Here is a 25,845-nt window from a genome sequence, read left to right on the forward strand (position 1 = left end):
GCTCCATCTGCCTGCGAGTGCCCAGCAGGTGAGCTGATGCCACCTCAAACCAGAGCTGTGGTTATGGTGCTGCAGGAGTGGCACTGCTCCCTGCTGGCAGTGACTGCCCTGCTCCAGGAGAGCCAGGCTTGGAACATGGGCAGAGCAGGGTCCTGCTTGGCACAGGTCAGTGAGTTCTCTGGGCTATCCCATGGGAATGCTGAGCAGACTGGAATTCTTCCTTTGCAGGAAGCTGAGAAATTGTTGCTAAAAGCCTAACTGGGAGAGGTACCAGTCACTGCCCGGCGTGCTGGGGCCCACAGCTGCTAGTGGAGCATCCAGCGCTCCAAGCTGGCCCAGCCAGACAAACCCAAACAGCAGCTTTTGGGATCCTTTGTGTACTCCAGTTATCCTTCAGCACCTCACTGGGCTAAAAAGGACCCAGAGCTTCACATTATACCAAGGTCACATTTTCATTGGATTATCTTTGTTCCCTGGTGCTCAATTCTGTGCGTTCCTCGCCTTTCTGGATGCCCCATCTTGCCTGTCCTTCCCGCTCCGTGTGAACCAAGCAAAAACACGAAGTGAAGTCCCTGGCAACTGGTTTTTTTCTCTTGGAGGGCGGGAACAAGGAGCGCTGGTGGGAGGCGCTGCCCGCTGCCGGGCCGATGGGTCCATCTGGTGGCCGTCGCCCCCGATCGGCACCGGGAAATGGCCGGGCACCAGTGGGAGCTTGCTGAGCCTGCAGGGTGAAGAGTTTGGTGAGCAGCACCCCCAGACTTTCCCCTGACCCCTCCAGGAGCAGCTGGGAAATGGGATCAGAGAGAAGGGAATTAGAAATTGAGAGTTTTGGAAAAAGTTAGAAAACTTATAGCAGGTAAGGTGTGGAGAGGCTCCAAAAAAAACCCAAACCACTGCCTGATGAATTATTTGGTTTGTTAATTAGCTGATCAGCTTTGTCCTGTACATCATCCTCCCCAGGAGGAAAGGTTTTCTGCTGCTCAGCCCTGAATTCCCAAGCACCTTCCCCTTCTTGTGTCCCCTCCTTGGCTCATTGGGGCATCCCCAGCAGGTACATTCTGATGGGCCCTGCTCTTAGACCCATCTGCAGCCCACAGCAGTGGTTCCCATCTCTCCACACACGGAGCAGTGAGAGCCAATAACTTAATTTCTTATCCAAAAAGGCAATGTGAAAAATAAAGGAACCAAATCCAGCTGCTTTGACATCCTGCCACAGGTGTGCTCAGGTGCCTGCTGTGGTCCAGATGTCGATGCTCTGGATGATGAGCCACTCGCTCTGGTCCTGGGTCACCCGGATCCTCACGCACTCCACGGGCCCAGGCAGGACCTTCTCCAGGCCCTGCTGCTCCAGGGTCCCCTTCTTGAAGGAGCCCACAGGGACGTAGGAGGAGCAGTCGTGGCTGCGGTCGCGGCGCTGGCCCAGCTCCAGCAGCCCTGCGTGCAGGAAATCGCCTGGGCGCTCCATGGAGCCCGTGCGCACCCGGACACGGCAGACTCGGGCTGGCTGCTGGAACACGATGGTAAAAGTACTGCCAGCTGCTGGGTCTTTGCCCCAAAAGTAGCCCTGTGCCAAGCTGTAGGCCTTGAGGGGCTCGTAGTTCTCAAAGATGGACATGCTGGTGTACAGGGATGCCGGCGGGTTGTCCGGGAGGTCCAAGGCATCGGCCTGGAAATCCTCGTCCTTCAGCCGGTTGACAGTGCCCTGGAAGGAGGAGTAGAGGCCCATGTGCTGGAAGAGGGATGGCTTGAAGCGTATCACATCCTTCTGGGTGAGCAGCTGGCGGAAGTGGACCAGCAGCCAGTCACAGGGCATTTCCTGGTAGAAGAGGAGCAGGAAGTGAGCCAGGCGAGGAAGGTCACTGGAGCGGTAGAGCTTTCCGATGTAGCCCAGCTTGGAGAATTCGAGGGTGGCCCAGTTGGAGCCCTCCTGGGAAGCCAGTGCCCTGCGGATGGATGTCAGGAAGGACCTGGCGCTCCACACATCGTCCTCGATCATCAGGTAGTAGGAGGAGAGGTTGGCGGCGAAGGCGAGCAGGAAGGCATAGTCCACATTCTGCTTGGAGCGGAACCTCACCCGCTCCTCTGCATCATTGAAGTTCCTCTTCAGGCCCTCCAGGGTGGGGTAGAACTCAGGAGGAGCGTGGATGAGCAGGAGGCGGCCCAGGAGGATGTGGCGAGCAAACTTCTGGGCGATGGTGGCAGCAACGCGCATGTTCCAGCCAGGATCAGTGTCAGCCAGGTGCACCACCACCACCATCTCCTGCAGCTCCTCCTCTGTGGACTGGCTGAACAGGGACTGCAGTGTGGCCAGGAGGTAGAAACCACGTGGCCTCTGCACGGATGCCATTCCCACCGCCAGGAATTCTGCAAGGCAAAGGAAAGGCATGAACAGGCAGAGGGCTGACCTGGGATCACCACAGTGATGTTCTTCCCTTCAAGATGTAATGAAAGGGCTCCAAAAATCTCTTCCCATGGCTAGCCTGCAGGGTCAGTGCTGTTTGTAACCCCATGTCTAAAGCTGTTGTCTCCTTCCTGAAGCTGAAGCCTTCAGCATCTCAGGAGAGGCCCAAAATTGGCCCAAATGGCAGCAAGAGGCAGGCTGAGGAGGCAGGGGCTCCACTGAAGAAATATTCCTGAAAAACACCTTAAAAAAAGCCAAATCTAGGCAAGTAGCAGTGCAGAGAGAGAGTTTATAGGGCAGAAATGGCTTATTGGTATGGCTGCACATCCTGGAAGCGTTCCCCACTTCACGCCTCATGGAGATGCACCCACACTGGGATCAGGCACCTTGTGTCCTCCCTATGGCCCAGCAGTGATTCAGCTTCTCTTGCTGATGGTTGGGACAGCACCATTCCTGTGCTGGTTCCTGCACAGCCTCACAGGTTGCCCTGGGCTGCTTCCCACAGGGTTTGCATGGGAATTGCTTCTTGTGCACATGCCTAAGAGCTTGGCCCACTCCTCCCACACTGTGGGGTTGTCCCAGTGGTCCAGCTCACTATCTCCACTGGAACCTCAACCCCAGGGAGATGGGATCTCAGCAACCCCCAAAGAGAGGTCTGGGAAGCCCAAAACACCTGCAGTCACCCAGTCCCAAGGTGCAGAAACTTGGACCTGCGTGGAGCACGTGGAGCTTCCCCAATTCCTCCATCCCCAGAGTGAGCAGTGAAGGCTGTGGAGGTTGTGGGCAGGTGCCCACCCAAAAAGGCAGGACCCAGCCCCCCCCCGCCCCAGCAGCCCTCAGAGGGCAGGTCTGTGCTGGGATGTGCAGCTGTGCACACCCAGATGTGCACACCCTCAGGGTCCAGGACCACTCACTTTTTTGGGGAGCCGGAGAGCCAGCGAGGAGCTGGTAGGAGATGTTGTGGAGTGCAGAGAGCTCAGCTGTGTCCCTGAGGATGTGCTGGGCTCCCCCTGGCTGCAGCAGCTGCAGGATCATGTCGGGAGCCAGGCCCCTGAGCTGCACCTGCATGGGAGCCACAGGCAACAGGTCACACCCCAGAGCACCATGCAGCAAAGGAGGGATGACAAGAGGGGGACCCAGAAGTGAAGGGGAGCCCCTGTCCTGTGCTCCCAACTCCTGGATTCAGGGGGGTCCATCTGCCCAGGGCAACCCGAGGGAGAGGAGAAGGTGGGGAGGTGTTGGGGTGACAGGGGGCAGGGAAGAGAGCAGAGCTGAGGTTGGGGTTCATGTGGGGCAGGGAGGGATAGAGGATGCTCCACTAGCCTCTCCATGGGATGTCTCTGGTTGGGGACTCACCTCCAGGGGATCCTGTTCCTGCCGGCTGCTCCCATGGAGGAGGAGGAGGAGGAGGAAGGAGACAGCGAGCAGAACCATGAGGGACCGTTTCAGGGAGCATCGCATGGCCCCTGCTGGCTGAGGCCTGGGGAGAGGGGACACGTCAGGGCACAGCCTGGGGAAAGCCAGCACCCCCTGGATGGGACAGTGGGACAGCACCTGGGGACACCCCTGGGACCAACCCCCTGCCCTGAGCACACACAGGTGTGTGAGCAGCCATGGGGCATCAGGGGACACTTGTGCACTGTCCCCTTTGGGCAGGCAGGGACAGGGAAACCCCAACCTGACCAGGACAAAATCAGCCAGGTACAAAATCCCCCCAAACCAGCCCCAGGACACCTCGGCTGCCCTGAGACACCCCAAGCAGCACCCTGGAGCTGGAAGCAGAAGAAATGCAGGTGACAGGGCCTCAGAAAAAACTTTCGGGTCATGGGGACACCCCATGAACAGTCACCAACGCCCCAGGATTTGTCACCAAGCCCTGGGAAACACTCAGGTCTCAAATGGGCCCAGGCTGCTCTTCCAGCACTGTGAGGAAGAAGCAGCTCCCCACCTTCCTCCAGGCAGGCACCAGCTCGCCCTATCCCTGTCCCCACCAGCTTGCCCTGCTAGGACAAGAAAAGTGTCCCTGAGGGGACAGTGTCAAGCAAGTTGCAGTGAACTTGAGATGATGTACATTGTAGCAGAGGTGTGGCAGGAGGCTAAAAGGCTCCTGTGTTTGCCTGGGTTTTTTCCATTATAAATATGACAGTGCTGCCCTGGAAGAGAAGCAGCTGAGCCTGGGCAAGTGCCCAGCCTCATGGGGCAGACATCCTGAGCCCCATCCAAGCTGTTTACAGTGGCTTGGCTTGGTCAAAGCAGCTTTGAATGCAAACGTGGAGGAAAGGCCCTCCTAAGCCTTCCCAAACCAAGGCTGGGCTTCCTAGGACGGTGCCCTGAGCACTTTCCTGCCCCAAGCACCGCTGTGCAGCTGTGCAGCCCCGCTGTGCTCTGAGCCCACCCGCAGGCCCCACAGACTGGAGCACAGCACCTCTGGGGCCGCTGCCCTGAAGAGTGTGCTGGGCTTGTTTTAAGAAGAACCCTCATTTTTGTGCCCAGAAGTCCTTTGGAGGGGTTGTGAGCTCCCCAAGAGGCTGGTGCCGAGCAGGTGCCCCGATCTGATCGGCAGGCACGGCGCCCTTGGAGCGCTGACCCCGCCCAGGGACGCGGCTGCTCAATCGGAGATAAACACGGAGCCAGAGCCTGGCAGGGCAGGGCTGGCCCGCAGCAGGGACAACCGGCTCCTGCAGCTGCGTAATCTCTCTGTCCAGGTCCCAGCAGAGAGTGTGGCCTCTCCATCCCTTACAGCTCTGGAGACATGGGGGACCTCACCAGCTCAGAGGGGAGCAGCATTAGGGATCTGTCGGAGCCACACGTACATCACACCCTGGTGTCACCCTGGACGTAGATTTCCAGGCCTGGACCTCCAGGATCTACAACCAGGGCGACGGGATAAACTGGGAAGGGCGAGGCCTGGCCACATGCCAGGCTGGGCGTTTGGCCACTCTGGGTGGCCAAAGCTTTTTCTGGCTGCTGGGGAATGTCTGGCTGCCAACGGCCCATCCTGCATGGCAAACAAGATGCTGCTGAGCACCCCCAGCTCTCACAGGCAGCCCATGGGGAACAGGGGTCACCGGCACAGAACAGAACAGAAGGTAACGAGTGCAGCCCCATAATTAGCCCCCTAATTGGACTTTGGATTCCTGCCTCCATGGAGGAACAAAGCAACCCAGGTAAGTGGGCACAGCCAGGGGTGTGGCATCCTCTTGCTCCAGCTCAAAGTGCCTGCAGAGAGTATTCCTGTCCCCCCATTCTGCTCCAAGCACGTCATGCACCTTCCCCCCATTCTGCTCCAAGCACGTCATGCACCTTCCCCACAGCCCAGCACCTCATTGCAGATGTCCCCAAAAGCCACCCTGCTGTGGGGACACTGGCCAGGAGGAGCTGAGAGCCCACATGCTTGGAGCCAAACTCCTCCCCAGCCTCAGAGCAGGGCAGGGGGAAGGAACAGTCCATTCCCAGCCTCAGTCCCGCGGGGCTCCGAGGAAGCTCCCGGTGTGCAGGCAGCTCCAGCTGCTTCCGCCAGCACTGGGGAGAGCAGGGCCGGTTGCACAAGGAGAAGGGAACGGCCAGGGCTCCCTTCCCACTGCCAGGAGTGCCTTTCCATGCGGGGGAAAACTGAGGCACAGACAAAGGCTGTGTTACCCAGCAGGGTAAACACCAGCTCTCCTGCAGCACAGCTCAGTGCCCCGCCCTGAGGGTCCCCGGGGTGGAAAGGGCTGGGATGGAACCCAGCATCAGAAATGGGTGGGGGACACTGTAAATTGTAGCAGCACAACGTCCCCCATGGGCAAACTGTGGCCATTGGGGCTGTGGGAGTCAGGCCGGGGCCTGGCGCCACTGTACCTGAGTTCTCTGCTCCAGGGGTTGTCCCACGGGGACAAAGGAGGGGAAATGCCCTGTTCTAGCAGCACACGGCTCCGGAGGCCAAAGCTTTCGGTCAGCTCAGGTGTCCCACAGCACAGGGAGGTCCTTGCAGGGAGGGGCACTTACACCGATCCTGTCCCACGGCTGACAGCTGGGGCGCCCCCAGCCCAGCCCCTGCCCTCACACCCGCTCCCACGGCAGCAGGAGGTGGCTCCTGGCCAGCCCCGCTCGGCACGCACCCGCCGAGGGCAGACACTCACGGGTGGGCGGCAGCCTCGCCTCTCCGGGGCGCTCGCTCCTGGCAACTTCCCCAGGCTGGCCGGACTCTGGATTCTCTCTCGGCAAAGCCCCACCCCGAGTCCTTGCAGGCCTCCCGCAGAGGAGGAGCGTTCGCCGGCGCCCTTGGTCCCCGGAGCTTCGCAGAACCGGCCAGGGCGGCGGGAACCCGCGTGGGACGGGCCAGGGGCCCCCAGCCCGCCGTGGCACCTGCGACAGCCTCGCCAACCGGCAGCCCCGGATGGCATCAGCTGTGCCCCACCGACTCCATCCGCGCAGGCAGCTCCAATCCCCCGGGCAGCGGCAACCCCCGCTGGGGGCTCTTGCCAAGCCGCAGCGTCCCAAACTCTGGCACGAACCTGACACTTCACCGAGCCAGGAGCTGGTGACACGGAGCTGGTGACACGGAGCTGGCACAGCTTTTTGCCTATGTCTTTTCCAGCTCTTGTGCTGAGGTGGCAAAAACCTCTGGGGCTGCAGAGCCAGAACTGCATGCCTGGCACCCTGGGGCAGGGCAGAACCTGGATCCCACCCGGGATGTAGCCCCGGGACACCGCAGCTTCCCCACACACTCCAGCTCCTCACTGGAGCACTGGGCATCACAACTGGGCTGGGAATGAAGCCCCTTCTGAAGCCCCTTCATCCCAGTGAACCAATGTGGGCCACATAGGGCCCTTCCAGCACCCGGTTTGTTCCCAACTCCTCCACCCTACGAGCCTTTTCTCCCACTGCTTCCCTCCTCCAGACCCAGAGCAGGAACATGGCTCTGGAGCATCCACAACTCATCAATGGCATCGCTTGTCCCCAGCTCCCAACCAGATCAGCTCCTTCCCACAGCAGCCCCATGGAGAGGAAACCCCTTCCCTTCCCTTCCCTTCCCTTCCCTTCCCTTCCCTTCCCTTCCCTTCCCTTCCCTTCCCTTCCCTTCCCTTCCCTTCCCTTCCCTTCCCTTCCCTTCCCTTCCCTTCCCTTCCCTTCCCTTCCCTTCCCTTCCCTTCCCTTCCCTTCCCTTCCCTTCCCTTCCCTTCCCTTCCCTTCCTTTCCCTTCCCTTCCCTTCCCTTCCCCCTATTTATTCACACAAAGTGTGGATCCCATTTCCCTTCTGTCCTTGCTGGCCTGGACCTCTCCTACCTTCAGAGAGACCTCACATCTCTTGCCAAGCTCCATCTTCTACAAATCCCCCATGATAACTTCCAGCCCCAGCTGCTCCTGTGGGAGCACATGGAGCCTGGAATTCCTCTGTGAGAGAGAAGGTAGAGCAGGAAGCAGGTGATGGTGCTGGGAAGGCAGAAGAGACGTCCCCAGGTTCCCGGATCCGCTGGCTTTCGCTTTTCCTACATCGTTTGGGTTTAAATCCTTACATTCCTATGGTGGGGTGGCAGTGGCTCTGTCCCAGTGGGGTCCCAGGGGCTCAGTGGGGACACCCCACCTGCTCTGGAGCAAAGGCACTCTGGGATTCTGGGCAGGGGCTGGAGGACTTCAGGAGGGCCAAGGCAGCTGGGACGGTGCAGCCCAGCAGAGCTTTGCTGCTCAGTGGCCCAGGGTGGGAAGGACTGTGGGGCTTGCAGCAGCTGCAGGAGGGGGAGGGCTTTTCTCACCACAGCTGCCCCTGACCCCCACCCCTGCACAGGAAGGAAATCTGGTCCTTCCTGCCCCCACAGAAAGGAAGAGGGGGAGGGCTGTGACACCCAGCACAGCCCTGGGGGTGCAGAGCCCTGCCAATAGAACAGCCTGCACTGCCAAGGGGAGCAGGAGAGCCACCAAATTCCCCATTGGACCTCACAGGCTGCTTCAGGGTGCAGTGCTAGGGCAGGATTTGACCCTCCCCGGGGACATCCACGAGCAGGCCTGGAGCAGGAAAGGAATCCAGCTAGGACACAGCTGCTGGTGCCCAGGCAAACATCCTGGGTCCTCTTGCCCTCAAAGCAAGTGCCACAAGCCCAGCCTTGGCCAGTTCATCCAGTCCCCCCTTTGTGCTATAGAGCAAGTCCCAAATGGTTTTTGGGTGCTGAAAAAGGGTTCCTCCACCTGCCACCCTGTGAGGGCCACAGCATAGCCCCAGTGCCCAGGAACCAACCAAAGCCTGGCACCAAAGGCTGCTCTCAAACCTCCCTCTGGCCCCAAACCCAAACATGCTCTGCTCACCAAAATATTTGACCAGGGGAAACAGGGAGGTGGCTGAAATGAGGCTAAAAGGCACATTTTTGCTTGCTTTAGAATAAGCTGAAGAAGAAAGAGAAGCCCCAGGTGCAAAAGCTGCTCTGAGCAGCCCCATGGCTGCACAGGCACACCCAGCTCAGAGGGCCAGGGAGGAGCAGTTCTCCCAGTTGAGGCCAGAGCAGAGGGACTGGGATGGGAGAGGCACAAGGGAACCACAGCAGGGCCTAGCCCCCTTCCCCAAGCCCCCAGGCCTCGCCTTACTGAGCTCAGCTCCTGTTGGACACCGGATCCTGACAAGGACAGGAGCAGAGGGAGGGTGGTGGCCAAGTCTTCCTGTCTCCCCTAGGAAACCAGAGAGCCAGGCAGGATCTGTTTACAGCCCTTCCATTATTCAGGAGCAGGACAAAGCAAAGGTAGAACAGAGCCTCACACAGCAGGGAGAGCACAGGGAGAGCCACCATGATGCTGATCTGAGGCTCCATTTCCAGATCACTGAGGACCCCTCTGAGCTGTGTCCTACAGAAAAGGGTGACACCAAACCACAGCCACTCCTGCCCGTGGACTCACTGTATCCCATCCTGGAGGACACTGAAGAGGACTTTTCTGGCAATGAAGCTTCAAGAGAGGCTGGGCTCAAGGGCCAGGGTGGAAATCCCCTGCTCGGGGCTGAGCTTTGGTGTCAACTTCCTCACTGAGCAAACCTCAGCCCAGGGTTCAGGGCCTGATGCTCTGGGTAAGGACCAAGGGGAACATCTGTACCTGCAGCTCTACACAGAGGCAGAATCTCCCCTCCACAGCACCCCTGCCACTCCCCATCCTCCCAACATGGATCAGAACAGGTTCCCAATCCCTGCCAGCACTGCTGATCAGCACAGCTCCAGCACCAGATCGCCAGAAGCTTTGTAAAGGGAAAGACTGAGAATTGTTCTTGTACATTTTATACATTTCAGCCAACCAAAAGCCTGGCCTGGAAGAGGCACCTCTGGCTTAGGGGCATCTGTATCTAAATATCCATATTTGAATCTAGCAAGTCTGTTGGTAGCAGGAAACATCCTGTCCACCTGCTTCCTGCTGTCACAGCCTGTGCCACCCGGGGTCAGCCAGGGAATTCTGGAGCTGCCAAGCACCTTGGCCCCCCGGATCTGCCATATGCCTGATGAGAAGGTATTCCTGCTGTGCCAGATGGCAGGAACACACAGCCTAGCAGCTGTTCTGTAGTTCTGCACAGGAGCCAGAGCAGGGCCCGGGCTGCCGTTCCCAGCCCCTCAGCCCAAGCAGCTCCCCACAGGTAAGGGCACAGCTTCACACAGACACCAGCCTGCTCCATGCTCCTGCCATCAGCCTGAGCCAGGAACCAACTCTGCTCCCACCCTCCAGACCCTGCATCAACAGCAATTCCCAGGCACATGGCCATGGCATCATGATGAGAGAGTTTTCAGGCAATTAGCAGGAAACAGCCTGAAGCACAGCCAGAACCAGGCTCTGAGTAAGCAGCCACCAGCCTCCAAGACAACCACAAAGTGCAGCCTGACCACATTTCACTGCCTGAGCTCACCACCTGTCCCCGGGTTCAGTGGTGTTTAACCCCACAGCAAAAGGCAGATTGTTATCCCCCAGTGCCCTGGAGCAGCTTCCTTGGGGACAGAGCCCCTGCAGCCCTCAGACACAGCTCCAGCCCCGAGCCTGTCCTGCCTCTCCTGCACAATCACGACACAGCCCAGGCTCTGCTGACATGGCAGCCCCAGGTGCACAGGGACAGCACATTTTCCTTGCCCTTTATCTCTAATAAACCAACTTAACTTCAAAACTTACCTGCGGCATCAACAGTTCAGCAGTGGTGGAAAGGGGAACTGTGAGGCAGAAGCTGTCCCAAATGAGTTTGAAGTCAACATGAAGAGTCTCCAACAGAGATCCAAGGTCGGGGCAGATGCCCTTAGTGGTGATTTACAGAGTGGCAAGAAACTCCTTCTGGGCAGCTACACCAGGGTCATGTGGGGTCACAGAACCACTGGATATTCTGAGCTGGAAGGGACCCACCAAGAGCTCAAAGACCACCGAGTCCAAACCGAGATGGCAGAACTCCTCTCCTTCAGGTGCTTCACTGAACATTCTACATGGACAAGAACTGTTCCTCCTGCTTGGGATCAGATGTGGTGTGCAGCAGGACTGAGAGGCTGATATCTGATAAGCAGCAAAGCTCAGTCCAGGGTCTGTATCTGCACAGCTGCTCCCCTGCCCTGCAGCACCTCCTCTGCACCTCCCCAGGAAGCCACGTGTTCAATTAAACCTCCAGCCAGGTTCCTTCTGGTCAGACCACACTTCTGACAGGCCCAGACCCCGCACCCCTCACTTCTCAGTCAGCCCAGGGCCACAGGAAGTTTCATGGTTGCTTCTTCCTCACAGAAATCAATTTACTGAGTCAAAAGCCAGATCAGTGGTTGCTTGGAGGCTTTCAACAGAAACGATTTCCGCACTGCTCTTTGAAAAGACAGAGTCGAGTCCTTCATCACTTCATCACTGCTTCAGTTATTTTAGTTTGTCCCCTCCTCTCCCTCCCTGTTTATGTTCTCTGAAAAGCACCTTCTGGTTTTAAAAGTTTAGATCTTCTTTTCAAAGAAAAACACCAGTGTGAGAGCTTAAGTACCTTTACATACTTTTGCCTTACAACTCCTCTTCAAGTAATTCCTTTGTTTGATCATTTATTTTTCTTTTTCTTTCCTTAAACTGCTATCTGCTGGGCTGGGAATTAAGATTATTGTTGATCACTGCTGTCTTGCTCACTGCTTCTCAGACACTGAAATATCACACTGTGCATGAACACAATCCTGCTGCAGTAAAACAAACATGGATTTTGTTTCTTGATTGTTCCTGGAAAGCAAAAAGGAAAGTTCTTGGAAAGCAAAACCTCCTACTTCTTCCCAAACAACAGAACACAAGACCACTTTGATTAGCACCAAAAGGATTTTAAGTGAACAGTTCCAGGGAGCTCCTTTCAAATCATAAAATGTCAATTTTACATAAAAGTGTGTTTACAAATAGTTTCTGCTTTACACTCAGCTCTGCTCATTACTGACCAGAAGTTATATACATACAAACTAGCTCAGCAGCTTCAACCACTTGCAAGGAGACTGCAGAATTTATTTCAGAAATAAAAATAGGATTTCCTGGTTCCTAGAAATTCTCTTCAGCCTGCCAGATTCAGTCCCCTGTGGGCTCCTGCAGCCTCAGGAGAGCACTAAGCCTTTGGGGAGAAGGGGTACTGTGGGTGCCACCAGTCCAGGAGCCTGACACTGTGCACAGGGTCCAGCACCACCTGCACCCCCTGCTCCATGCGCGGCTTCTTCCCGTTGCGCACGGGCGCGTCCTGGAACACCAGGCGCACGCGGTGGTGCCGCATGTCCGTGCTCACCGAGATGGAGAACTGCAAGAGAGGAGAGCAGAGCTGCTTCAGAGAGTCACAGTGACCAAGAGAGCTCTCAACACCACACTTCTAGACTTGATAAATTCCTCTGAGTTGTACATGGTGTTTCACAGTCACATTCTCATTCTGTCTGGCTGGCAGCCCCAAATAATCATGCTGGAAACTGGAAGGGCTGTAAAAGAACACTGGAACTGCCTGGGCAGTGGTGGTGTCACCATCCCTTGCAGTGTTCAAAAGGCCTGTGGATGTGGCACTTGGGACATGGGTTAGGGGCGAACACGACACTGCTGGGACTGATCTTAAAGGTCTTTTCTAATATAAGTAATTTTATGACTCTGATTCTAAGTGAACCTGGAAACACATGGCTGTCAGGAGAAGTCTGGAACTCACTGCCCAACTCCTAAGTGAGGCCAGACTGAACCTCTCCTGAGCACTGGCCACTTCTGAAACCCTGACTCCCAATCAGGGACCAAACACACAATCAAAGAGTTTGCTCATGTGGGATTTTCCTCTCAGAATTTACTGCCATAAAGAGATATTCCTGGGAGGGGCAGACCTCCACTTGTACTGCTCCCTGTCTCCTGTACCTGCTGCAGTTCTGGTAACTGACCTGTGGCCAGACACTGCCTAACCACAGCTCCTGGAACATCCTCTACATCCTCTCTGTTCACTGCACCAAACAGGGAAAATGGAGAAGTTAAACCAAGATTCTGAGCACTTCCTCTCTTTATTAACCATATGATTCCCAGAACTGGTTTGCTGATAGGACAGTAGGATTTATACAGCCTACAATAGGTACTGGGTGGGATTCTTGGGGTTGTCCTGTGCAGGGCCAGGAATAGGGGACCCTGTGGGTCCCTTCCAACACAGGAGATTCCAGGTGCCCTCTCATGTCCTTACAGGAGCCTCATCTGCAGAGCCTGGCAGCTTTCTCCCACTCACCAAGGTGAAGGTCATGCCCATGACGATTGGCACGAAGATGAAGTTGAAGGTGGTGATCTGCAGCAGGCAGCAATCCTGATCTGGGTTTGTGTGCACTTCCTCATACTGGATTGGGGGCTGGAGACCTTTGCAACACTTGCTCTTCAATCTGGGAGACTTGAAAGAAAGAGAGGCCGATTTAGCAAAGCAGGAACCTCTGCTGGGCTTGGCTGCTCCTCCCCAGTGTGGCCTGGCAGGGTCTCTCCTCCTCCCCAGGTATTTGGACAAAGTGTCACAATAACAACAAAATGCCATCACTCTGGATGGACAATTTTCAGACCCATTTCTTTAGAGGGGAAAGCTGCACAAATCCCAAGGTTGCCTGAAATTACTGGCTTCTCCCAACACCCACTACTGGAGGCTTTCCCTGGCAGTGCTGGCTGTCTTCACTTCTCTGAGAAATCTTGGCAATGCCATAACAAGAAGTTTCAGATTTTGGTCAACATTTTGACCACTACAGTCAGACAGTCTGGTTTTTGGTAACAATCAGTAGTGATGATCCACATCTTATAGCAGGGAAAGGATACTGATGGAGGAAATAAAAATGTGGGATTCTAAATGTCTTGGTAACACAGACTGAAAACTGAGTGTAGTTCTACAACATGCTTTAGTTTACCATGGAAATCTGTTTGCATTTATTCTCTGAATGGACAAAAAGTTTCCACTTCCCTTCTACTCCCCAGAAATATAATTTCTACTTCAAACAGAAGTCACAGCTGATCTGGGTCTTTCATACCTGCTTTTTGAACTTGAAGTTGAATTCCCACATTGCTTCTTGTCTGTTCCCTACAATCTTTTTGCACCAGAAAAGCAGACACTGAGGTGGAAAAAAGAAACACAAAATTATGAAACCCTTAGAAACACCACTTTAAATAAGTTTTAACAGATCATAAAGGCTTCCAATTGAAACCACAATTACATAGGAGCAATTAGGCGCCACTTATTCAGATTGATTATGTTCAAAGAACCTTCTCAGCAGTGTAGATCTCCCAGTTTCAAGCTGGCCAACTCCTCATGCAACATGGAGTCACTGATGTGCCAAACAGCAAAATCCTGATGTGCCATTTGTCCCTTTCCTAGGGCAGGTGTGAGTGGTACAGGTTCACCCATTCCCTCTACCCACCAGCAACTCCCATTAAACTGGGTTCCAAACAAGGTTAAAGTGAGGAACAACAGAGAACAGAGTAAGGATTGAGAAGGAAAGGATCCAGAGGGAAATACAAAGACCACATGAGCTATGAGGTGATGGATGAAGAAGTTCCTAAGCCATTGTGGTGTCAAATGGAGACCCTGACCTTGCCATTATCAGCACTGACTGTCATCATTTCGAAGCCACTGCCAGGACAGCACAGTCTGACCAACCTTCTGTCTCTTTTCCAAAGAAAATGAGAAACCAGTCTGAACCAGCCTCAGAGGGCAATGATAACCAGCATTGCCCTCTCATGCAGACATACATCAGGACTGCTCCAATTTCACTTGGTTATCACTCTGTGGGCCACAGGCTCCAGCCCAGGAGCTTGTTCTAGAGCAGGAGGCTCAGAAAAACTCCTGCAGGAGGGAAATCCCAGCCTACCAGTCACAGTACAAGCAACCAGCCTTCAACAGCCAAGCAAAGAACCTGGCAAATCAGTCCAGCCATCCCACAACGCTTTTCCACACCACAGATGCCAGCCCACCACAGCTGGTCTTATCTTTCATCAGTGTCAGCAGGTAAAGGAGGAATAATATGGGTAAAGAGAATTCCCTGTGATCCGTACACAGTCTCTCCTGAAGAGAGAAGGCCTGACTGGGTTGCAGGGCAAAGCACACATTTAACTTCATTCTAGGATGGAGTGATCCTAATAAAACAAAGCCAGAGCCAGCCTCCATCACAGGGGCTCTGAAGAGACCAAGGGGGATACAAGACCCTCAACTTCAACTCAGAGTCACATTCATAAGCAAGTCCTTAAAAGACCTTTTTTCTCCACAATCCTCATGAGGTGAACAACAAAGCTCTGTGGAGTAAAGCTCAGAAACATGCATGGAATAACCTCCACCTGGGAGGAAGCAGCCCTCAAGTTTTTTCCAATAAAAACATTCTCCAGATCTTTTAACTCAGATGAGCAGCAGATGCTGCTGAGTTTAACTCCACCAGTGGCGTTTGTAGTTCACCTGCAGAGGCAGCCTGGTCCAGCAGCCTGTTTGGTCATGGCAAGTAGTGAAGGACAAAAGGTCAGTACCTCCTAAGGGGCAGAGGATGTCGTCCTCGGGTCAGCCGTCCTGCCCTTCAGACGCGCCGTGCGGGGCCGCTCCGCCCAAAATAATGGGGTGTCTTTAAAGGGCAAACACCTCTGCTGACACCATAACGGCTCCAGTGTCCCACACAAGCTAGGCTAGGGAAAGAAAAAAGGAAATTAAAGAGGAAAAGCTAGGTTGGATCACACTTGGGGCTGGGCTCTCCTCTAGCCACATGCAGTTTAGGCAGGTATTGCTGTTAGTGTCAGCAACCCACAAAGGTACAACCAATGCCCAGGAAAGCCAGAATATGGGGAGGCAATGCCAGGTCCTCCTCCAAACCCTCTGTGCTGAGGGATTTGTGGGCACAGTCACACAAGTGCAGCTCAGAGTCCTGCAGTGCAGTAGTACAGCAAGACCAGACTCAGGGTGGCTCTTTCATGCTGCAAGGGGTTAGGTCAGACCTCTACTGCTCTGACAAAGCCTCGTCCCCATTTAATTTCCTTTTTAAAAAGCTGAACAATGAAAGACTGCACTTAAAGGATGCTCCTCCAACTGTTAGTACAGGAGAAGCATTAGCAGTGGGCACCAAAGCCGTTATGATGTCACCAGGAATTCTCCTGAAATGTCGACCCTGCCAGCACCACCTCGGGGCTCCAGCTCCTACAGCCATGAGCAGGGGGAGCTTGGGCTCAGGACTACTGGAATGTCCTCAAAGTGTCTTGCTTTTTCAGTTGGCAAGAATGAAGATCCCCAGCCTGGGGACTCAGGAAGAGAACAAGGAGCTCTGGATGCAGAGATAAGGCCGCACACAGAGCCATGTGCTTTTCCCTGTGCTGCAGCACCACCTCCTGTGTGCTGCTGGATGCTCCCCAAGCCTAGAACAGCCTGTGACAGGGAGAGGAAGGAAGAAAAGTGGGATGTCATGAACAGATAGATGAGGTTCCTCTATTTTGAATAGAAAAGAAAGAACAACTCCTAAATGAAAGCCACTTCAGTTTGGCTCCAGAAACCTCTTTCAACAGGTTTTTGACTTAGGATTTGGAGGGTGGAGAACTCACATCATTGCTTAAGCTGCTCACAGATTATCGGCCAGTTGCAAGTTAAAACCAAATAAGAGACACAAAGGCATTTCAGAGTTAATGGTCAACAGCAATTAAAGAGGAATAATATGCAAGTGCTCCAAGCTGGGATAGCACAGGGAATTACCTGCCCACACCACAGACAAGCCCTTCACAGCCCAACACAAGTGCAGCCCAGTCCCAAAGCAGACACAGGCTCTGCATATTTGCCATGCTCACCCCAGCATCACCACCCTGGCTCACCCACACACCAGACCATGAACGACCTGCAGGAAAGCAGAGTGACACAACTCCTGGCATCAGTGTCACTCCTGAGCTCTCCAGAGGCCTGTTGCAGAGAGAAGATGTTCTCTGGCAGACAGTGTCAGAATACAGCAAAACATATAAAAGCCAATTCTATGGAGCCTTGATCAGAGGAAGGGAAGCTGCAAACATCCCTGGCAGTTCTCATATCCAGTGATACCAGGACCCTTTTGCTGGTTAAAATGGTGTAGTATAGGACTTAAGCAGAAGTTACTCCAGAGAGTAACTCTACACATACAAGTAATCAGCCCACTTTTACAAATCCCACTGAGAATACCCAGTTAGTGACCATCCTACACCAGCTTCACCGGTGACCATCTCCGTATCATCTGTTTTTCTTCTAGAAAGAAAAAAACAAACCAAACAGAAAACAGCTGCTCAGTGATGCCACTTACTCTGGAATTCTTTAAAGTGCTGGGAGTACTGTCTGGGATGGCGGGGTTCCTGGAGAGGCGGGCGGCGAAGGGCTCGTACATGTGGAACAGGGAGCGGATGACGCAGGCGCGCAGGCAGTGCAGCTTCTCCATGGACTCGGGCCGCAGGCGCAGGGGCAGGTACGCGTCCAGGCTGTAGTGCCTGCACAGCCACAGCCACGCGTCAGTGCAGGGCAGGGCCACAGCCCTGCCAGGGAACACTCCACACACACATCTCACTGACCACAGCACCTGCTCAGCCCTCAGGGCTGTGAGGGGGCTGTGCTGCTGACAGGACACCACAGGCAGCCTCAAAGCCCTGACCTGCACCAGGCAGGCTTCCAGCCCACACATCCTATTACAATTCCCAATAATTTCTAGTTTCCCCAGAGACCAGCCGGGGATGTGGCTGCAGGCTGCACAAAGGGCTGCAGGTTGCTGCAGGTTCCCAGGGACTTCCAGCTGAGCTGACTGCAGCTCTCAGCACTGCCTGAGCAGCCTGAACACCTGCACTCAAGGGCTGTTACTCATCACATTCCAAAGGAGCCTTTGCTAGGGAATGTCACACAAAAAACCAGGGGCAGGGCAAGGATGACCACAGCCACTCTCTGTGCCCCTGCTGCTTGTGCCTCCTGGGCAACAGGTAGAGCTGTGATAAAGAAAATGTTCTCTCCTGAAGGAATATCCCAGTGGCATGTACTGGGACAGAAGCATTTGTATCAAGCGTTGACCACCCCTTTGACCTCCTTGCTTTCACTTAATCCTGTCACTGTAGAGCTCCAAAATTCCCAAATTACAGGGAGGTGGCTGTGATTAGAGCTTGAGGCAGGGCAAGTTGTTCATCAATGATGTTTGCTTTTCAGCACTGACCGTGCCATACATACTTGGACAGGTTGATATATACAAGTGTTGGGCCATGGCAAGCAGAAAAGGACACAAAGCTCTGAGATTTTACAGGGAACATACAGGAATATACCATAAAGATTCATTTCCATACCCAAAGCAGATGTGATATTAGAATCTTATAATGGTTTGGGTTGGAAGGGACCTTAAAGCTCAGCTCATTCCACCCCCTGCCATGGGCAGGGGCACCTTGCACTATCCCAGGGTGCTCTAACCTGGCCTTGGACACTACAGGGATGGGACAGCCACAGCTTCTCTGGGCAATCTGTGCCAGGACCTCACTGCCTTTACAGTTAAGAATTTTTTCCTAACATCCAATCTAACCCTGCCCTCTGCCCTCAGTTTAAAATCATTATTCCTTGTTCTGCCACCACTGACCCATATAAAAAGTCCATCTGCCCCCCTTTTTAAGCCCTCTTAAGGTACTAGAAAGTCACAGGGATGTTTTCCCCAAGCCTTCTCTTCTCCAGGCTGAACCCCAGCTCTCCCAGCTTGTCCTTGAGGGATAAGAATATTCCACAAGAGAGGTCCACATCACTATGTCAATGTGCAAACTCAGGGCCCAGGCCTAAAGAGAATTACTCCCTTATTTCCAGCTCTGCAGAGAACTGCTCTCTACTGAAACCTCCCACAACCGGTTTTAAAACCCTCTAGAGTCTCACCTTCTGTAGAGCCTGGTCCAAAAGGCAGCAGTGCAAGTGACAGTCCAGGCTTTCTTGCAGATCAGAGAGAACCGGACGATGTCCTCAGGGCGGATGTAGGAAGCCAGGAGCAGCCAGTCGATGGATATCCTTCCTCTCCCCTCGGCATCTTCAAGGACGAGTATTTCAACATCCCTCTGCACATCCACCCGAGAAACTGATCCATCTGCACCAACTCCATCAGAGACAACCTGACATCTCGCAATCAAACGGGACAACCTGGCATCCCTCTCACCCTCCACCAGAACACCTGGATTTAAATAGTGCATCAGGAACAGATCCCATCTGCACCAACTCCCACCCAGAGACACACCTGGGCATCCCATCTGCACCAACTCCCACCCAGAGACACACCTGGACATCCCACCTGCACACCTGGACACGCCACCTGCACACCTGGACATCCCATGTGCACCAACTCCCACCCAGAGACACGTGCTGCACACCTGGCAGCACACGAGGGCCCCTGACTCCCACCCAGGGACAGCCAGGCACCAGTGTGGCGCTGCCTCAGTGGCCCTGCTCCCACTGCCACCAGTGTCCACACAGCCAGACACCTCCCCTGGGCTGGACACCTGCCACTGCTATCCCTGCTGCACAAGTGGGCAAAGTGGCAGATTCATAAAGGAATTCAGGCTGAAAGGGTTCTCTGGAGGTTTCTAATCCAGCAGCTCAGCTCAAAGCACACAGAATTAGGTCATTTTGTTCAGCATCTTGTCCAACTGAGTGCTGTGTGCAAGGCTGGAAACCACAAAGCCTTTTCTGGACCCTGTTTTGATGCCTGACCCTGGCACAGCTGAAATACCACACTGAAGTTGAGAAATAAAAATTGGATGTCAAATAAAGAGGCAACTTCACATAAAGGAGGGCCAAGTTCCTGCATTTTTAATGAAAAGGGCACATTCAACAGGTCACTAAAATAGCTTCACACATGAAGACCCTGATCACTGGTACTGCCAGGCTTGTCAGGTCTTTGTTCCAGTGGTCACAATATTTTGGTAGGAGCTCTGTCAGGGAGGGAAATTCTGTTCTGCATCTGGCAATCAGCTTTTCTTAAATCTCCTTATTTCATTAAAACTTTTTGGATAGAACTTTTAATGTAATTCAAATGGAGAGAATGGCCTGTTCCTCTTAGAGGTGTCAGAACTGCTCAGCCAGAACTGAGGGCTCACACTCCTTTCATTCCTGGAGTGTTTTGTAGTTTACACCACATTTTTTTGCACACACATTGCTCCAACTTTAGGAGCAAAAAATAGTTTTAGAACAATACTGAGCATTAGGAAGGTTAAGAACAGAGAAGGAAAACACAACTTGTGCACACTGCTAATAGGAAAAGCTGCTGTGAGATCTCTGGCATAGAAGAGGTGTTGGGGAACTTGAGGGTGCCAGATCTAACCCTGAGACAGCAGGTTAATACAAAGGGCAGTGCTTTATCCTCATGTGATGCTTGCCAAAGAAAGCTCTGGATGTGATCACTTCCCCACAGCACTTCAGATTTATGGCAGGCACACCCACAATGAGCTGCTACACCCATTTTGCTGGGTCAGCTCTAGCTCAAGAAGCCATCAAACTCCACACTGCTGAACTCAGAGGGCAGCCAGAAGCATCACTGTTCTATCACCATTTTTTCCTCCCTAAATGTGTAGCAGAAACAAGACAAGGCTGTGGTAGAACAGAATATTGTCTTCTCAGACTCACAGCTCCAGCCACTCAGATATTATTTTGCCAGGATTCTGAAGGAATAAATAATAATAATAAAAGAGATTATCCTCTTTTAACTCCCTTCCCAGAAGAAGTGCTGTCCACCCGCAGTCTGTGGTGGATGTTCAGCCATGTTCAGCCTGGAGCCAGCACCTGCTCTGAACTGTTTTATGAACATGGAGAAGACTCACTCCCTTTGCAGCAGGACAACCTTCCTGTGGCTGATGACACAATGATGATCACGTGCTACATAAATTGCTATTAAGCTCAAGAAAACTGGTCAAAATTTGCTTCTCAACCTGAAAGCAACCTGATACTAGAAACTTCTGCAGGGTTCCCCAGTCCGTCAGAGCTGTTTGATGCTTACACTGCATTGTCAATGGATTTCTATGGAGTTGCACAAAGTGCAAATGCTGAAGGATATATCTCCCTTGAATTAATGTATTAAGGAGCCAGTAGGATCAAATGCACTTCCTTGCTGGGAAAAGAGCCCTTTAAACCCATTTGTAACAAACCACAGCCTTGGAAACACTGAAAACAGAGCTTGTGTTTTGCCAACAAATGCATCATGGACAGCAGCACTTCAATCCCAAAGCAAACCTGCTGCCACCACCCCGTGTTCAGTGAAGCAACATATCCAGTGGCACAATTGCACAACTCTGAAATAGCAGTGTTTGTTTTCCAAGACTGAGGGATATTTGTTAAAAGCAAGGAGCTCTCTGGGCTCTGATTTCATGCCCCAGGCTCTGCCTTTGTGCAAATACAGCTGCTGTGACCAAGTGCAAGCAGATTTACAAGTGACTAAACCCTTGGCATTTCTTTGTGCACACACAAATTCCAGAATGCTCCAAGAGCCCCATGACCATCCTGTAAATCCCCAGCATGAGCATCCCCCACGCTGGACACGTAGCAGGAGCCCACAGAGCCCCAGGACTGCAGGTGACCACACCTTTGTGCCTTTTGCTCTTCTTTTTCCTTGCAGCCCTCCCGTTGATGCTCTCCTTGGTATCCATCTCATCACTGCTGTCACAGGACTCTCCTGACACGGAGAGAACTTCCTCAGTAGGGACACAGGAAGCTTCCAAACCACACAGGGATTTTACTGGAATGAAAAACAACAGTAAGTACAACAGCAGAGAGGAAAAGGTGATCCAAGTTCAGGAGATGCTTCAGTGGAACCACTGCCTTAAAGCTTTCTGGTGAGTGACACAAGCAAGTAAATCCTGAGCTCAAGGATTACCTTGTCAGAGAAAGATTAGCAGGGGTGAGTGAATGGGAAACATAATTATTCAGCTGCTTGTTTTAAGTAATGAACAATAAGGATGATTACCAGCACATTATGCAGATCCCACTGGCTTAGCTGAAGCTATTTACAACTCCAAATAAAACAACAGCCTCTTTATGAAGGGTAACTGGTTTTCCTAAACAGCAGAGTTGCCTTGCATGGCCATGTTCAGCCTGGAGCCAGCACCTGCTCTGGAACTGTTTTATGAACATGGAGAAGACTCACTCCCTTTGCAGCAGGACAACCTTCCTGTGGCTGATGACACAATCCAGTGGGGCTGGAACTCAGTGTCAAGTGCACAGGAGTTCCACTTACTCTGGAATTTAGTGAAGGGGAAGGCCCTGGCCTAGTGAGGAAAACGGCCAGCTGAGTCAGCTGGAGCTTGGGGCTGGCTTTTTCCTATATCTGGGGACATGCTTAGACATATCTCTGTTCAGAAATAATATTTTTAAAACTTGATCTGTAAACTGAGGGCTCATTAGGCCAGAAAAATACACATGAGAGTCAGTAATGACAGTCTTGGAAAAAGAAAGGTGTGGTCCTGCATTACAGCTGTGTGAGGCACTGCCACAGCAGCACAAAGGCTAACAGCTGTGAAACTCATTTGAGAGCTGAATTTCAACCCAACAAACTGGGTGAAGAATAGAACAGGACCAGTGAGGTCAGAGGAGGCTTACAGTGTTCAAGCTTTTCTACTCAGCACAAACTGAGGCCCAGGAAGGTTTTAAACATCCCAGTTCCAGTCACTGCAGTCACCAGAACCACTGAAGAGCAAAATGTGCTTTTTAATCACAGAGACAGAGTAGCAGAAAAACAAACAACAGCAACAAGAAACCAAACATAAACTCAGGTGAAAAATATTCTCATTTCTAACCACCAAACAAGGTTTTAAAATGAAAACACAGCAGATGGAAAGACAGTCTTCATACAGGGCTTGATTGTACCCACTGACTAGACACACCTCAGTGCTTTGCTCAACCAGTTCTACCTCACTTTGCACAGTTTGTTCTGTAAACTGGAGGCTTTCCTGGCACCTGGATGTATTCATGGCAGCTGTTTTCCCCCTGCCCTCTCTACATGACCTTTCATAGGTAAAAAGAGAGTGGAATAGGTGGCAACACAAATGACAGTGAGTTAGGACATCAAACACAGCCAAGCAAGAGAGGACAAAACTGACAGGGACACAGAGTGGGGTTTAAGAAGAGTCCACCCCACTCTGCAAAGGAAAACTCAACCTCTGAGCCAACAGCACGAGCCCACCGAGCAGTGAATGGCTGCACTGCAGCCCTGCAGAGGCACCCTCTCTTCACCTCAGCGTTGCAATCCCCCCATCCTGGGCATTAAGAAGGAAGCCCAGATAAATTCCTCCCGGCCGCGGCTCCCTCGGGACGCTCGCTGTGGGAGGGGCCCTGCCCGCTGCAGCCACGCCCAGCACGGGCTTCACTCGGAGCCCAGCTTCCGGAGGGCAGCAAGGCCACAGCTTGGAGCTCCTGTCCCCACGCGTGGCACCCCGAGACGCACCCCGAGATAAGGCTGGGCCAGATAAGGCTGCAGCACAGTCATGGCTGGGCCAGATAAGGCTGGAGCACCGCCTCGGGGCGGGGGAGGAGAGATCCCGAGAATCCCTGAATCCGGAGGGGAAACCCCTGAGACTGCACTGCAAAGACCTGGGAAAGGGGTGGGCACGGAACTGCTGTGACCCGGAGGCACCAGGGTGAGGTGGAGGTGAGGCAGAAACACAGCAGGTAAGGCGATAAACTGGATGAAGCAGATGATGCTGGGGGCAGGGAGAACAGAACACCAGCAGTTTGCCAGCACTCTGCTGAAGTGCTGGACTTTGCCTCAAGGAGACAGAACACAGATGGGTGAACAGGAGGGAAGCCCCAAACAAAGGAGGCCACAAAAGAGGGGGGTGCCCTGATCTTAAAAGCTTGAGAAGTAGCAGCTGAAGAGGATGTTCAGGAGCACCACTGCCCCTGACAGGCACTCATGCCAAGTGCATACTGACTCCAACAGTGCAAGATTTCAGCAGCAAACCAAGAGTTTCCCTTTATGAAAAGTTCAGTTATCACTGTCAACACAACATCCACCTCCAACACGTGTGACAGCTACATTTAAAAGGCCAAAACCTTACCATTTCTCAAGCAAGTGGGGTGTGTTAGCTCAGAAAGCTCCCAGACAAGGAGGAAGCAGATAACAAAATACTGCAGTACCTTTCCAGGAAAAAACTCCTTCTTTGCAAAGTTTGCCAAAAAAACAGCAACAGCCTCCCAAGACCTCCTCACAACACGTTTGACAGACCCATCACAACCTTACTCCCCCGGCAAAGAATTTTACCTGCTAATAAAGTTATCTACAGTTTTATATGTGGCAATAAAGTAATAAAGACTTTTATAATGTTATTTTCTGCTTCAAGCAGGAGATGACATCCAAGCCTTTCCATTTCAGGCACTAACACAGACTCAGCAATTCTTGCAGCAGGCTTTCTGCAAAACCTCCAGTCTAAGCCCTTAACTTCTGGTTGTCTACAGAGTAGCACATGCTCATTTTCAGCACTAAAGGACAACAAATTTTCTCAGTTTAAGGAAGAGGAGTTTCCCATGTCATGCAGAGCAAAACCTGAAGGCAGTGTGGGGAAGGCTGGGGCCCCAGGGCAGACTCACCTTCCTGCTGCACTGCGTTGGCCACAGCCTTCTTCACCCGCCCAGACTTCACGACAGCTGGGTCTGAGTTGGCATAATCTGCCACCGTCACTGCAGAGAGGGGGAAACAGGGGTCACAGCGATTAGGGATTATGGGGAGGGGACAAAAGGGCTAAGAGTCACGATGACTAAAGGGAACAGTCCCCAGAGGAGTAGAGGCTCGAGGAGGAAATGCACAAGCAGGAAAATGAGCCTCAGCAAAGATGTGCAGGCCAGGAGTCCCCAGAAAGTCTCTATTCCAGACCATCGGTCTACCAGGCTCAGGCGACCCACGCCCCCACCCAGCCCAGCGCAATTCTCCTTCTCCCACCACCTCAGCCAGTGATAATCCCATTCTCCCTCACACAGCCCAACTCGAGCCTGGCTGATCCTCTGCTCTCAGGCACCTCCTCCACAGGCAAGGAGGTCTTATTGCCACACATCCGTCCAGAACCCCGCTGGGGGATCCCTCCTGGACGCAGCTCTCTGCCTGCACAACGCCGAGAGGGCTCAGCTCACTCCTAGGTGAGACTGGACCGTCCTCCTTCCCCTCATCCCTCTCACCCAGGCTAAGCTCAGGCCCTTTAACAATCTCCTCCCCCGGGCCCTAATGCGGGCCCAGGCCTCCTCTCCGGCGTGCACCAGCAGGGCCAAGCTCGGCCCGGCTCACCTCAGGCCCGCCTTCCCTTACAGTCCCCGCTCCCCCATCAGGCGCCGCTCCCCTCATCAGCCCCGGCCCCCTCAGCCGCGGCCCAGGCCCGGCCCCGCCGGCCCGGCCCGGCCCGGCCCGGCTCTCACCTCGCTCGGAGCACACGTCGTCGGCGCGAAACTTGAGGCGTTTGCGGGCGCCCCTGCGGGGCATGGCGGCGGCGGCGGGGCGGCCGCGCGGGGCCATGTCCGGCCGGGCCCCGCGGGGACAGCGGGGACAGCGCCACAGCGCCCGCCCCGCGCCGCGTCAGCGCCGCGACACCGCGCGCCGCTCTGACATCACCGGGGCTGTGACATAACACCCAGTCCTGAGGGGAGCGTCCCGCAGCGCTCCCAGGGACGGGGACCCCTGAGGGGATTCCTCCTCCCAGTGCTGAGGGGATCGCCCCGCAGTGCTCCCCGTAACGCGGACCCCTGAGGGGATTCCTCCTCCCAGTGCTGAGGGGATCGCCCCGCAGTGCTCCCAGAAAGGGGGACCCCTGAGGATTCTCCCTCTCCCAGTGCTGAGGGTCCCTGAGGGTTTCTCCCTCCCCCCACAGTCTTATCAGTAACAAGAGCACTTCAGGAGATTCCCCCGTTCAAATTCAGGAGATTTCCCCCCAGTAAAGGGGATCCCTGAGGAGATCCCTCCTAGTAATGAAGATCAATAAAGCAATTGCCCCTCTCGTAATGGAGGTGTTTGAGGGATTGCCCCCTCCCAGTTCTCTGTTAGCAGGGGCCCTGAGGGGCTTCCAGGCTGCCCCAGTCCTCCCA

At 53.8% G+C, this 25,845-nt stretch overlaps 2 protein-coding genes across 4 annotated transcripts; both read right to left on the reverse strand.

The window, feature by feature from the left end:
- Positions 1-36: 36 nt before the first annotated feature.
- On the reverse strand, positions 37-10,648 carry LOC135457993 (alpha-1,6-mannosyl-glycoprotein 4-beta-N-acetylglucosaminyltransferase-like). Of its 3 annotated transcripts, XM_064732864.1 has the most exons (5): positions 8,961-9,191; positions 7,671-7,778; positions 3,758-3,881; positions 3,316-3,463; positions 37-2,364 (listed from the first exon to the last, which is right to left on the reverse strand). In XM_064732864.1, the coding sequence occupies exons 3-5, from the start codon at positions 3,860-3,862 to the stop codon at positions 1,223-1,225; spliced, it is 1,395 nt and encodes a 464-aa protein (XP_064588934.1). In that variant the 5' UTR covers positions 3,863-3,881; positions 7,671-7,778; positions 8,961-9,191; the 3' UTR covers positions 37-1,222. The 3 variants fall into 3 exon arrangements, with proteins under 3 accessions (XP_064588934.1, XP_064588933.1, XP_064588935.1); XM_064732863.1 differs by lacking the exons at positions 7,671-7,778; positions 8,961-9,191 and adding an exon at positions 10,512-10,648; XM_064732865.1 differs by lacking the exons at positions 7,671-7,778; positions 8,961-9,191 and adding an exon at positions 6,523-6,773.
- Positions 10,649-11,932: 1,284 nt separating this feature from the next.
- TMEM183A (transmembrane protein 183A) lies at positions 11,933-25,337 on the reverse strand. The gene is made up of 8 exons (XM_064732867.1): positions 25,183-25,337; positions 24,367-24,456; positions 21,368-21,520; positions 18,679-18,826; positions 17,096-17,276; positions 13,838-13,918; positions 13,063-13,218; positions 11,933-12,120 (listed from the first exon to the last, which is right to left on the reverse strand). Exons 1-8 carry the CDS (start codon positions 25,277-25,279, stop codon positions 11,935-11,937), a joined length of 1,092 nt encoding a protein of 363 aa, XP_064588937.1. The 5' UTR covers positions 25,280-25,337; the 3' UTR covers positions 11,933-11,934.
- Between the last annotated feature and the right edge of the window lie 508 nt (positions 25,338-25,845).

This window comes from Zonotrichia leucophrys, chromosome 26 (genome assembly GCF_028769735.1).
Source record: "Zonotrichia leucophrys gambelii isolate GWCS_2022_RI chromosome 26, RI_Zleu_2.0, whole genome shotgun sequence".
NCBI classification, from domain to species: domain Eukaryota; kingdom Metazoa; phylum Chordata; class Aves; order Passeriformes; family Passerellidae; genus Zonotrichia; species Zonotrichia leucophrys.